At 49.4% G+C, this 12,949-nt stretch overlaps 1 protein-coding gene across 2 annotated transcripts in view; it reads left to right on the forward strand.

The window, feature by feature from the left end:
- Window positions 1–327: 327 nt before the first annotated feature.
- The window catches only part of GNA13 (G protein subunit alpha 13), a 41,941-nt gene continuing 29,319 nt past the window's right edge, over window positions 328–12,949 (forward strand). Inside the window, exons 1-2 of one of the 2 annotated variants that reach the window (XM_040989548.1) lie at window positions 328–766; window positions 3,063–3,289. In XM_040989548.1, the coding sequence (XP_040845482.1) occupies window positions 484–766; window positions 3,063–3,289 (510 nt within the window). In that variant the 5' untranslated portion in view covers window positions 328–483. The remainder of the gene's footprint in view (window positions 767–3,062; window positions 3,290–12,949) is intronic. The other variant, XM_040989549.1, reaches the window with a different exon arrangement.

Here is a 12,949-nt window from a genome sequence, read left to right on the forward strand (position 1 = left end):
CCAGGGTTCCCGGAAACAGCCCCGGCGCCCAGGAGTTGCGCGCTTTTAAAGGAAACAGAAAGTTGAGCTCGGCGGGCGCGCGCGCCAGGCGGCCCCTCACGTGACCGCGGCTCCGGGCGCGCGCCCCTTCCTCCCCACGACCAACGCACGCAAGGCCGACCGCGAGCGCGTGACTCGCCGGGCCCGGAGGCGGCGTGCGTGCGCGTCCCCGCGAGCCGGCGGGCGCGCGCACGCCCCGGGGGCCACCGCCCCTCCCGGGCCCGCCCTCCTTTCCCCTCCCCTCCCCGGTTCGCCTAGCCCGCCCTGCCCGGCCCGCCCTTGCGAGTCAGTTCTCTGGTTCCCTCCCTCCGCGGGCGCGCTCGGGCCGCCGCAGCGCTCCCCGCCCTCGAGCCGCGGTGCCGGAGCCGCCCGCCGCCCGCGAAGGAGGTGGAGGGAGCCGGAGGGGCCCGCCGAGGCGGCGGCGGCGGCGGCGGCGGCGGCAAGATGGCGGACTTCCTGCCGTCGCGGTCCGTGCTGTCCGTGTGCTTCCCCGGCTGCGTGCTGACGAGCGGGGAGGCCGAGCAGCAGCGCAAGTCCAAGGAGATCGACAAATGCCTGTCCCGGGAGAAGACCTACGTGAAGCGGCTCGTGAAGATCCTGCTGCTGGGCGCGGGCGAGAGCGGCAAGTCCACCTTCCTCAAGCAGATGCGGATCATCCACGGACAGGACTTCGACCAGCGCGCGCGCGAGGAGTTCCGCCCCACCATCTACAGTAACGTGATCAAAGGTGCGGGGCCCTGGGGGCGCGGAGACCCCGGGGGTGCGGTCACGGGGCCGGACACCGCCCGCGTCCGCTCGGGTGGGGGGGACCCGGCCGAGGACCGGGCCGCGCAGGGCGAGAAGGGGGCGCGCCCCGGGGCTCGGCTTCTGCCCGGCCCGCCCGAGTGCCCTCGCCCCTTAGGGGAGAGGGGAGACGATGCCCGGAGGCACCTGAGGAGGGTGGGGGGGTCACGGCTGGACCCGCTCACCCCACCCCGACCGCTGGCCTCGCCCCCTCCAAGTGGAAAGTTGGGGAGAGCCAGGTGCCATGGGCTCTGCGGGGTGGCCTCTCCCGGAGTCCTGCCTGCAGATGGGGCACGAAGACCCGAGAGAGGGGTCCCAACCCCACAGCCCGCCCCGGCCGCCTCTGGCCCGCCCGGGTGGGGTGATCCGAACGCAGAAGGTCTGGTGCGCTCCCGGCTTCCCTGGGCCGCCTTCTGAGCGAGTTCTGGAACTGTCGCAGTCAGGAAACTTTTGCCTCAGACTCTTGTCAAGGGCGTAAGAGTGACAGCCCTTGGGGCTTTCGGGGGTCCAGGATGTGGAAGCTGGAGGGTGTCACTTTGATGTCGTAGCCTCAGGAAAGCCTAGACCCATACCTTTTCGGGTTCTCGCCCGGTTGTCCCGATCCGCCACCAGGCTCTATGTGCTGTGTGCCGGTTGCACACCCTGTCCTTTTATGCTGAATAACTGGGCAGGGAATGGGGTACCAGCGCTGCCTTTTCTGTTTGTACCAAGTTGTGTAGGCATTGGAAGACTGGCCTAAAAGGAATGCGGGTTGTGCCCAGGTCAAGTCGGTGACTTACTGTTAGGTAGGCTAATGGGCTCCGTTCCTTTTTGACAGTGTTGTTCAACTTAAACCGTGTTGTTTGGGGGGTGGTGTGCACATGATCTTTTATTTCTGGACGGTCAAGGAAGTTGAGAAGATAGCCTCTGTTTTGGCATTTGAAAGATAATCCGCACTCCATTTTCTTGAGTTGGGTCTTTTCCACAGAGAAGACTTCTTGGCCAAATGGAGCGTCTGCACCTGGTGTGTCTGGTGCGCCGCGGTTCTGTCTGGGGAGCTGCGTGTCCAGGAGTTTGCTCAGATGCTTGATCTGGGTTGCTTCCTATTGCAAGTATTCTGAGCAGTTTTTCAGTGGGATTTTTGTCCAGGAAGTAGAGAAGCTGCTGCTTCAGGTCACTCCCCCACCCCTCAGGGCTTATGTAGAGCTGCCCAGAGGGGAAGGCATTGTGGGGTGCTGGCTGGAGAAGTGAGGCTGGGAGCTTACCCACAGGCAGCGCTCAGCCCTGGAACCTGTGCAGGTGAGCTGTACAGAAGAGCTGTGTTTCGCCTGCTGTGACGTTTAGGACAAAGCTCTAGGCCCGAGACTGCTTGCTGGTCTTCTCTTGGAGGTACTGCAGTGCAGCACAACTTCATGTCATGGTCGTCAGTAGATGCAGCTTGTGCACTGCCACTGGCTCTGGAGGCTGGAGACCAGCTGGGTCCTTCCACAACGCCCGCTTGGAGCACGGATGGAGAGGGGAGGCAGCTCATGTCACGCAAGCATTATTTCTAAACTGGCATGGTCAGGACATTAACAGCAAAATCATTTCTGGATTATCCAAATAGTTGACTGGCTAAGAGCCACGTGACTGTCAGGTGCACCAGAGGTAGCAGTTTACCTGTAGAAATGTTGATTTTGCCCTGGGCCTTGTGAGTGGTAATTTGTTTGGGGGTGTTTTTGCAATTGGCCTTCCTCCCTGCTAGGGAGGTGTGAGACCCCTGTGGCCCACACAGATTTGACCTGATGTGAGAGAGAGAAGCTGGGCTCCGGGACCAAGGGGATGGTGAACTGGACCAACTGGATGCTGAACTCTGGGGCTGCTTCTCACTGTGGAAGAGCTAAGTGTCTGTCAGCTTGCATGGTCGCCTTCATAGCTTGGACACGGGGCTCTGCAGCATCGTGTCTCTCTAGTTTTCTTCTGAGCACCATCAAGCCCAGAAGGCTCGTTACAAATTGCTACATGTTACAAAGTCCTTGGGAAGAACAGTTGAGCTGTTAGTATTTACTCTCCAATGCTCTAAGTTTACAACTTGAAGCAACTGTTTTTTGTTTTTTGTTTTTTTTAATATATATAGCTGAGAAGATCCTGGGAGCTGTTTTGATTTTGGTCTCTATTTTTGGAGGAGGACTGGAGTAGTTTAAGGAAATAATATTGAAATTAAAACTTGGGGTCATGTCTCATGATTCTTGTCCCATTTTCATTTGTCTTTTTGAACAAAGGTATGAGAGTGCTGGTCGACGCTCGAGAGAAGCTTCATATTCCCTGGGGAGATAATGCCAACCAGCTTCATGGAGACAAGATGATGGCGTTTGACACCCGGGCCCCCGTCGTGGCCCAGGGCCTGGTGGAGACACCCATCTTCTTACAGTACCTTCCGGCTGTCAGAGCGCTCTGGGCGGATAGTGGCATCCAGAACGCCTATGACCGGCGTCGGGAATTCCAGCTGGTAAGATTTTGTTCTTTTAAAACATCATGGTTTTATTTTTAAAATACTGACAAATGTCTAGCTTTAGCACACTTTTTTCTTTTACTTCCACAGTACAGTTTGTCCAAAACTGCAAAAATGTAGCATCAGATACTGGGAGTGCTCTATGGTGAGGTTTTTAGTATGATATTTAGCAAATAAGACAAATGTGGATTTGATGAACCTCTTATTCATTTTTCCTTTTTAAAAGTGAAGTTGTGATTTTCTTAGATTTTGCTCTCTTTTTCAAAATCATTTTCTCCCTGTTTTGGCGATAAGGTCCTTTGAAGGTTTTTGTTCCATCAAGCAGTTTGTAATTTAATTGTTGCTACTTTGGATTAGATTCTGGGTTCTATTCGCCAAAGACCAGAGAGCTTGTGATAGAGAAATCAACTGTGTGCCCTTTCGAAGTGATTCGCATCTGAAGGGCTTCGCTATAAAATGTCTAAAGTATAGTCAAAAAGAAAACTGCTTAGAAAGTTTAATGATCTCACCAGCGCTGCCGGGTGTGGCCACCCCGGGAGGAACAGCCTGCAGTCTCTGCTGTCACAGTTTGTACTCAGGAGGAGGCTGGGTATTCAGTTACTGCAGAAGTGTTCCTGGTAACTTTGCAAAGCTGACACCTTCATCTTAGCTTTCTGTGACTTTTGGCTGTTACGTACATCATCATATGATTACAACTTGACTGTTCTTTTTCTTGTGTGTGTGTATCCGGTAACTTGCCCATTTCTGATACTCAAGGACTATCTCACATTATTGTAAATAGTGAGCAACATTATATGTTAAAAACTGCAACTTGACAGGTGACTTTCAGCGAGTTCCCAGGTTTCTGATTCCTTTTGTTCTGTGGGGCTGTTGAGCTGTGTGACTGCCTCCAGTTCCACTGCCTCCAGTGCTGCTTATTTTCTTTAGTTCATTTTCTTTTTTTTTTAATAAGTTTTTAAAAAAGGTTTATTATTTATTTTTATTATAAAGTCAGATATACAGAGAGGAGGAGAGACAGAGAGAAAGATCTTCTGTCTGATGATTCACTCCCCAAGTGACCGCAACGGCCGGTGCTATGCCAATCCAAAGCCAGGAATCAGGAACCACTTCCAGGTCTCCCACGTGGGTGCAGCATCCCAAGGCTTTGGGCTGTTCTCAACTGCTTTCCCAGGCCACAAGCAGGGAGCTGGATGGGAAGTGGAGCTGCCAGGATTAGAAATGGTGCCCATATGGGATCTCGGCGTGTTCAAGGAGAGGACTTTAGCCGCTAGGCCACGCCACCGGGCCCAGTTCATTTGCTCAACAGTCCATGTTCTTTAAGCTTTCTTAGGCTCTGGAGTCATCTTTCCAAGGTCAGGGCAAAAGCATGCATCTGTGATAAGCATCTAGTACATACTGACTGAATGAATAAATGAACAGCTGTGCACCTTGAAGTTCCTGTGTGAAAGTTCCATATTTGCCCTTTACCATTTCATTAAAGTTGGGCTTTAGGGACTTTAAAAATTAGTGCAGTCATGTCCTGTCAAGATGGGCAGAAGGCACCGAGTGTATGTCATTCAGAGCACGCAGGTAGGGCTGCTGCATGGGACCTGTGTGTTGTTGACTTGAGGAGTCAAGAAGACCCCACGTGAAAGAGTCGAGGCCCAGACATTTGTTGCTCCACAGGAAAGAAGAGGGTGAAATGTAATTTTTAAACTTCTTGAAGACAGAGGTTTTTCTCTTGGGTAGTAGCCCTTGGCACAGGTCGTAGGTGCCCAGTAAATATGTTGCATGAATGACTTATGTCTGCCTTTGGAATGCTGTCTGGTGTTTGGCAGTGTTAGGTGCTCAGGAGGCACACCGCCTGTTTACAGTGAGCCTTGGGACATTGTCAGCCCTGCTCACCCACAGGGAGCCGGTCCGGAAGGGCCATCTCTTCTCGCCCTCTTGCATACAGTCCCATCTTCCCCTTAATGTGTCTGTCCTGGTACATCTTTCCTGGACCTCAAGGAAGTTTTGTTTGCACACCGCATGCATGGAACACATGGTCATTCTCTGTTACCTCTAACTCTCTTTGTGAAAGTCAGGACTAAGACTTCAGGTCAAACATAATTTCATTCTTTAATTCACTTCATTCATTCACACCCCCTGATTTTCTGCACACCCCACGAGTGTCTGTGTAGCCCTGTGGCAGAATGTCTCCTTACCAAGCCTGTATCTGGCCATTAGTCTTTATCCTTTCTTCACTTAGAGCAGTGGACTCAGAGTTGAATGTGACTGAATGCAGGTGCATCAGTTTCTCATCTGGGATGCTCAGTAAAGCAAGCCAGTTTCCGGATTGCAGCACCTGAGGGTCTGCAGGAGTCCGGAATGGGACGCAGGGATTAATGTTAGCAGTAGGCAATGTGGTTGAGTTTGTTACGTGCCCCATGGCCACGCCTCCTGTGTCCACGGGCTTCCTCCTGGACAGGACCCCACACCCCGCGTCTTCCCTCTGTGCTTGCTGGTGGTCTGGGTGCTGCCCGCTTACCTTCGTGCATGGCCACGTCACTCACACGGGAGCATGTCTCTCACATACCTTTTTTTTTTTTTCTTTCTTACTCACATAGAGTGTGACATTTAAGTTTATTTCCTCATTTTTGTAAACCCTCTGAATTACAAAGATCTGCTAGGGAAAAAGTTGCTCATCAAGTTTCTTCTGCAGAACATGAATTACTTATATATGCTAGTTGTATAATTTTCTGAGATAGGAAGCCCTTGTATGTTTATAACTTGTGTTCTTATGTTTGACAGCATGTGCTCTTAGGTTTTGTATAAAAAGGATCAACATTGGGGAGATGGGAGGAATTATCAGATAAAGTACAAATCAGAGTTAGCTTTTCTGTTTCAGCTAGTTGACTATTGAACTTATTGAAAAAATTGAAAAAATAGTTGTTAAGTTCTTTGTGACATTTTGCTTAAAATGAGTGACTGCCCTCTTTAGTTTTTAGACAAGGGGTAGAGTTGTGACAGCAAAGCTTACATTTTTTTTAAGTAATTGTTTATTTTTGTTTAAAAAGCCGAATTACAGAGAGCAAAGGAAAGATCCGTCTACTGGTTTACTCCCCAAGTGGACACAACAGCTCGAGCTGGGCTGGTCCAAACAGAAGCCAGGAACTTCTTCCAAGTCTCCCATGTGGGTACAGGGACCTCCTGTGCTTTCCTAGGCACATTAGCAGTGAACTGGATTGGGAGTAGAGCAGCAGAGCTTGAACCTGTGACCACATAGCATGTTGGCGCTACAGACTGATGCTTAACCTTCCACACTATGGCACAGACCCTGATCTACCTCCCTGCCTCCCAGCTTAACTTTGTTTTGTCTTGCTTTGCTTTTTTTTTTAACATTAATTTTTTACTGGAAGTTAGATATACAGAGAGGAGAAGAGATAGAGAATAAGATCTTCCGTTCGATGATTCATTCCCCAAGTGACCGCAACAGCTGGAGCTGTGCCAATCCGAAGCCAGGAGCCCAGAACCTCTTCCGGGTCTCCCACGTAGGTGCAGGGTCCCAAGGCTTTGGGCCATCTTCAACAGCTTTGCCAAGTAGGCCAAGCAGGGAGCTGGATGGGAAAAAGGGGCCGCAGGGATTAGAACCGGTGCCCATATGGGATCACGGCACCTGTAAGGCGAGCACTTTAGGCACTAGGCTACCATGCCAGGCCCCCAGCTTGACTTTTTTAATAGGCCACTCTTTTGCCACTAAAAACTTTTAGTCAAATGTGATTGGTTTTCTTCCCAGGTCCCCTAGGCAAATATTTCCTTTTTGTTTAGTTCTACTATGGGTAAGATAATTAGCTTACTGTAGAAAAGGAAAGTCTAAGATTCACCTTCTTGTGTAACTTAAAGTATTTTTCTGGTTATTAAGAACTAGCACATTACGGGCCCGGCGTCGTGGCCTAGTGGCTAAAGTCCTCGCCTTGAAAGCGCCGGGATCCCATATGGGTGCCGGTTCTAATCCCAGCAGCTCCACTTCCCATCCAGCTCCCTGCTTGTGGCCTGGTAAAGCAGTTGAGAATGGCCCAAAGCCTTGGGTTCCTGCACCCTTGTGGGAGACCCAGAAGAAATTCCTGGCTCCTGGCTTTGGATTGGCATAGCATAGCATCAGCCGTTGCGGTCACTTGGGGAGTGAATCATTGGACGGAAGATCTTCCTCTCTGTCTCTTCTCTCTGTATATCTGACTTTGCAATAAATAAATAAATCTTTAAAAAGAATTTCTTAAAAACAAAAAGAACTAGCACATTAAGCATAATAGAAGAAAATAATGATTAAATGTGATACAGAGCGTGTGCACCGTAGCCTGCTCCTGCACCGTGGCATTCCTGCCCTCGGGAAAGCTTCTCAGGTGATAGCCGCAAGGGCATCTGGGAACGTGGGTGGCGAAGGGGCCGATGGGGCCCCGGGCTGGCTCGGGTGTGGTGTGATTGCACGTGTGGACCAGAGCTAACAGCGGGGTCACTAGGCTACCTCACCTGGGTCCTGTTGCTTAGTTTCTTAATGGAAAGTGTAAGCAGTGCTGGTTAGGTAGGTGGGACAGTTGTGTGGTAGTGAAATGAATACCCCACAGCTTCCCAGTTTCTATAAATAGTTTTAACACTGTCAGCATTAATACAACTTCCTGTAATGACCAGTCTGTCTTCCCAATTCCTGAAACCAAAAGATGTTCTCTTTTGGTCATGGCTCCTCGGGTTCGGCTTAGTTTTTCTTCCGCTAGTAATACAGTCTGCTTGCCAGAGTTAGGCTTCTGCCCTCTGATGGATGGGCAGCTTATTCATAAGGCAGCATCTCCTGTCAGTCTGCATAACAAAGGAACTGTTCCGATCGAGGTTTGGCCTGTGAAAAGGAGTGTGAGCCAAGTAAAACCAGAAGCTTTGTTATGGCTTAAGTAGTGATTTATGCTGCAACAGTTGTTTGAAATACAAAATAATCAATCATTTGTTGATTCTTTAACACTTATTTGGACTTGAGTTAAAAAGCTAATTGCTGCTCTCACATAAAATGCTGTATTTGTGTTGAAGCCAAGCAGTGGGGCCTCGATGGGGGAAGCCGGTGTGATCTGTTGTCGTTGCAGGTGGTTTAACCTGCATCACAGCACTGGCCTCGTAGTTTAAAGTTTAGGTGTTGCACCAGGGCTGTGTTGTAGCAGCGTTAGCTGGTTCAGCGTCTGTTGGCATCCCATGTGAGTCTAAGTTCGAGTCACAGCTGCTCTGTTTCTGATCCAGCTCCCTGCTGACGTACCTGGGAAAGCCCTGGAGGATAGCCTGCGTGCTTGGGCCCCTGCACCACGTGGGAGACGCAGGTGCAGCTCCAGGCTCCTGGGTTTGGCCAGGGCTGTATTCATTTGGAGAGCAAACTAGAGATGGAAGATTTTTCCCTGCCTCTATTATCTCTCCCTCTCTATAACTCTGCCTTTCAAATAGATAAATCCTTTAAAAAGAAAGGAAAAAAAACAAAAGTTTACATCTCTATAGGTAAATTTTCTTTCGGAAAATTTGCTGTCAGTGATTATATTTTATGCAATCCTTGGAAACCTAGAGCTAGAGTGTTATTCTGAAAACAGGATGTTTGGCAAATACATAGTTTCCCTTTTCAGTATTTTCTTTGTAAAATGTGTTTGAGAGAGAGAATGTTCCCATCCACTGGTTTATTCCCCGACTTAGAGCTCTGGCTGGGCTGGCTGCCACTGCGAGCCTGCAAGTCTGAAAGCTGGAACCGAGTTCCTGGAGTCACTTCTCTATCTCCCAAGGTCTGCCGAGCAGGCAGCTAGAGCCAGGAGATGGAGCAGGTGCTAAACCTGGGTACATTTTATAACACACAGCATCTTAACCTGCATCTGGCCACTGGGTCAAATGCCCATGCTGCATACAGTTTTAATGCAGCTGTGGGGACCTGCACGTGCACACGCAGACATGCATGTAGGTGAATCAATCAATGTTGCATTTTGTTGATGTTATCAGACTCTTTTCTGGTGGGTAATTGTTGGGCAGTGAGTTAGTCAGCCCCGTGATGTTGCAGAGGGATTGTAAAACTCACTGTTGCTCTCAGTATTAGTTTCTTGTTGCTAAACATCTGTTTTCTGTATAAATATGAAGGCTGAAATTTACTGATTCATTTTGCTCAGTGTAATGCAGTCTAACTAGTGTTTTTAAGGTTTATTTATTTGGAGAGTTACAGAGGAAGGGAGAGACAGAAAGACGGGTCTTTCTTCCGTAGAGTTCATTCCCCAAATGGCCGCAAGGGGCCAAGCCGGAGCTGGGCGCTTCACCTGGCTCTCATGGAACTTGGATCACTGCTTTCCCAGGTGCGTCAGGCAGGGAGCTGGATCTAAAGCAGAGAAACGGGGACTTGAACCATTGCCCACATGGAATGCTGATGCTGCAGATGACAAATTAAGCCACTTTGCCACAACATCGGCCACTTACTTAAAGTTTTAATGTGATGACCTCAATTTGATGTGTTTTTCTGCTTTGCTGTGGGGTAAAGTGGACCAAGACAGGCAGCCCAGCCGGAGCTTCTCTGTGTTTCTGTCTCTACAGCTGTAAAACAAGGTTGATTGTGAGAACTTTTTTAAAAAGGTTTATTTTACTTATTTGAAAGGCAGAGTGATTTGGATAGAGAAATCATTTCTCCATTGCTTCACAAGAGGCTGCAGATGGTCCATTCCAAAGCCAGGGGCCCCAGGCTTTAACCAGGTTCCCACATGGGTGCCAGGACCCTGAGTACAAGGGCCGTCCTCCGCTGCCTTCCCAGACACCTGGGCAGTGAAGCGTGCTGGCAGTGCGGCAGCCAGGACTTGAACCAACACTGCCGTTTGGATTGCTGGTACTGCAGGTGCCAGCTTCGCTTATGGCACCTAATGCTGGCCCAGGGAGAACTGTTCTCACCAATTATGAGGGTTACCTGAGATAATCCGTGTGATGCCCTTGGCACAGTAGCAGCCAAGCTTTAAACCATATTACTAGTATTAGCTATTAGTATTCCTAATGTGTGGAGTGTACTTAGGTATCCTTTAAAGAACATGCACCTAAATGGCCAGTAGCTTAAATGTTCAGTAGCTTAAAAATGAGGTGTTAGGGCTGGCATGGTGGCATGGTGAATAAAGCTGCCACCTGTGATGCCGGCATCCCATGTGGTGTTCCCACGGCTCCACCTCCACTGCAGCTCCTTGCTAATGGTCTGGAAAAAGTGGGCCTAGGTGCTTGGACTCTGTCACCAACATGGGAAACCCAAAAGCAACTCTTGGCTCCTGATTGGCGGGGCTGAGTACCAGCCACTGGCAGCCATCTGGGTGGATGAGCTCTGCCTCCTGTCTCTGACTTTCAAATTAATAAATAAATCTCTGCCAAGAAATGTGGCACATGCACGATACAATGTTGGCCAGCTACAAAAAAGCAAAATCCTGGCATTGACAACAGAATGGGTTAACTGGAGATGACAGCTAAGTGGAATAAGCCAGACACAGCCCCCCAAAAAAGTTAATATATAGATAGATACACTATTATAGTTTTGATGATATTAAAATTTACTGTATATGAGGGGCTGGTGCAGTGGCATAGTAGGCTTACCCTCTGATTGAAAGTGCTGGCATCTCATGTGGGTGCCAGTTTGTGTCCCTGCAGCTTTGCTTCCGATCCAGCTCCCTGCTGATGTACCTGGGAAAGCAGTGGAGGGTGGCCGGAAGCCTTGGGTCTCTGGATCCACATAGAAGGTTGGGAAGAGGCTCCTGGCGCCCAGCTCCTGATCAGCTCAACTCTGGCCATTTCAGCCGTTTGGGCAGTGAACCAGCAGATGGAGGACTTTACTCTGTGTCTCCTTCTCTCTCTAGAAAATCTGCCTTTCAAATTAAAAATAAATAGGCCTTTAAAAAGTTTGCTATGTATGAACAAAATTGGCTTCTTTTCCATTGATTATTGCTTACAGCTCTTGGCCTGTATTCCTGACAGACTGTGGTCTTCACCTCTCACTTGCTGAACTCTCGGTGAAGCTTGAGGCTTTGACTGCAGGCTACGTTAAGAATACATTCAGAAATTAAGTGGGTAAAGGTGCCTCCTGACGTGCTGGCATCCCATTTGGCACCTGTTGGAGGGTTCCGGAGCTGGCTGCTCTGCGTCTGGTCCAGCTCTCTGCTGTGTGCCTGGCAAGCAGTGGAGGATGGCCTGTGGCCTTGGGTTCTGGAAGACGCGGGCCTGGCCCTGGCAGTGGAGAACATCTGGCGACTTCGCACTTTCTGTCTGTCCTTCCTCTCTAATTCTGACTTGGAGATAAATCAGTCTTCAAAAGAAAATCAGAAATAATGGCTTAGAGTTGTATCTGTGAACACCTTTTTAAACAGGCAAAAGCATTTCCTCATTGATGACTGTCTTTGTAGTTAGCCCTTAACTATGTATATTTAAAACGGCCTGAGGTCAAGTGTGGGATCATCTGCTTAAGATGTCTTGTGGTTCTTCACAGAGTTCTGGATTTTGCAGCATTTTGGATTTGGAATGCTCAGCCTATAATGAAGATGCTAATTTAAGTTTTTTGTTTTAAGATTTATTTGAGGGCCCGGTGGCATGGCCTAGTGGCTAAGGTCCTCACCTTGAACACACCGGGATCCCAGATGAGCGCCGGTTCTAATCCCGGCAGCTCCACTTTCCATCCAGCTCCCTGCTTGTGGCCTGGGAAAGCAGTTGAGAACAGCCCAAAGGCTTGGGTTCCTGCACCTGTGTGGGAGACCTGGAAGAAGTTCCTGGCTCCTGGCTTCGGATGGGCGTAGCACGGGCCGTTGTGGCCACTTGGGGAGTGAATCATCAGACAGAAGAGCTTTCTCTCTTTTCTCTCCTCCTCTCTGTATACCTTACTTTCCAATTTAAAAAAATAAATAAATCTTTAAAAAAAGAGATTTATTTGAAAGGCAGAATGACAGAAATCTATCCATGGTTCACTCCCCAGATAGTCACAAAGGCTGGGCCAGGGCCAGGCCAAAGCCAGAGACTTGGAGCTCCGTTTAGATCTCCCGTGAGGGTTGCAAGGGCCCAATCCTTGGGACATCCTTCACTGTCTTTCCAGAAACAGTGACATGGAGCTGCATCGTAGGCAGAGCAGCCAGGCTCTGGCCAGTTCCCGAGAGGGCTGCAGGCAGCAGCTTGGCTCACTGAGCCACCGCACTGCACTGATTCTCTCCATTTTGCTGTGATGTTTACAGCTAGAGTTAATTGTTTGGGGGATGTGTTGTCTGAGATGTGTGGGCAGGATCATCCGTGTCCTTCCGTTCCTGCTGGAGCTGTGATGAGGTGACTGTCGGCTGAGGCCTGGCTGTGCTCCTCTCTTCTCTCCTGCCTTTGTTGCTGAGGCGCAGCTCCTGAGGCCCTTCCACACCAGCCCTGCCATTTCCCTGCTGGGGCTTAGCAAAGACACGGTGCGGTCAGAGAGCGTACTCCGGCTTCATGGCCAAATGAAAACATTCCCTGTGTTCATCAAATACAAAATGGATTCTAATACAATATTTTAAAGTTTTATGGTTTCTTGTAAGGTCACCAAAAAGAAAATTACTGTAACAGAATTCCCACTGTTTTCTCATGAAGCCAAATAAATCTCAAATGTGTCTCCCTAAAAGAATAAAGATGTATTGATTTTAGTCTTAAAAACAATCTTGGCTGACA

This window comes from Ochotona curzoniae, unplaced genomic scaffold, assembly GCF_017591425.1.
Source record: "Ochotona curzoniae isolate NIBS_2020 unplaced genomic scaffold, NIBS_Ocur_1.0 contig_523, whole genome shotgun sequence".
Lineage (NCBI taxonomy): Eukaryota > Metazoa > Chordata > Mammalia > Lagomorpha > Ochotonidae > Ochotona > Ochotona curzoniae.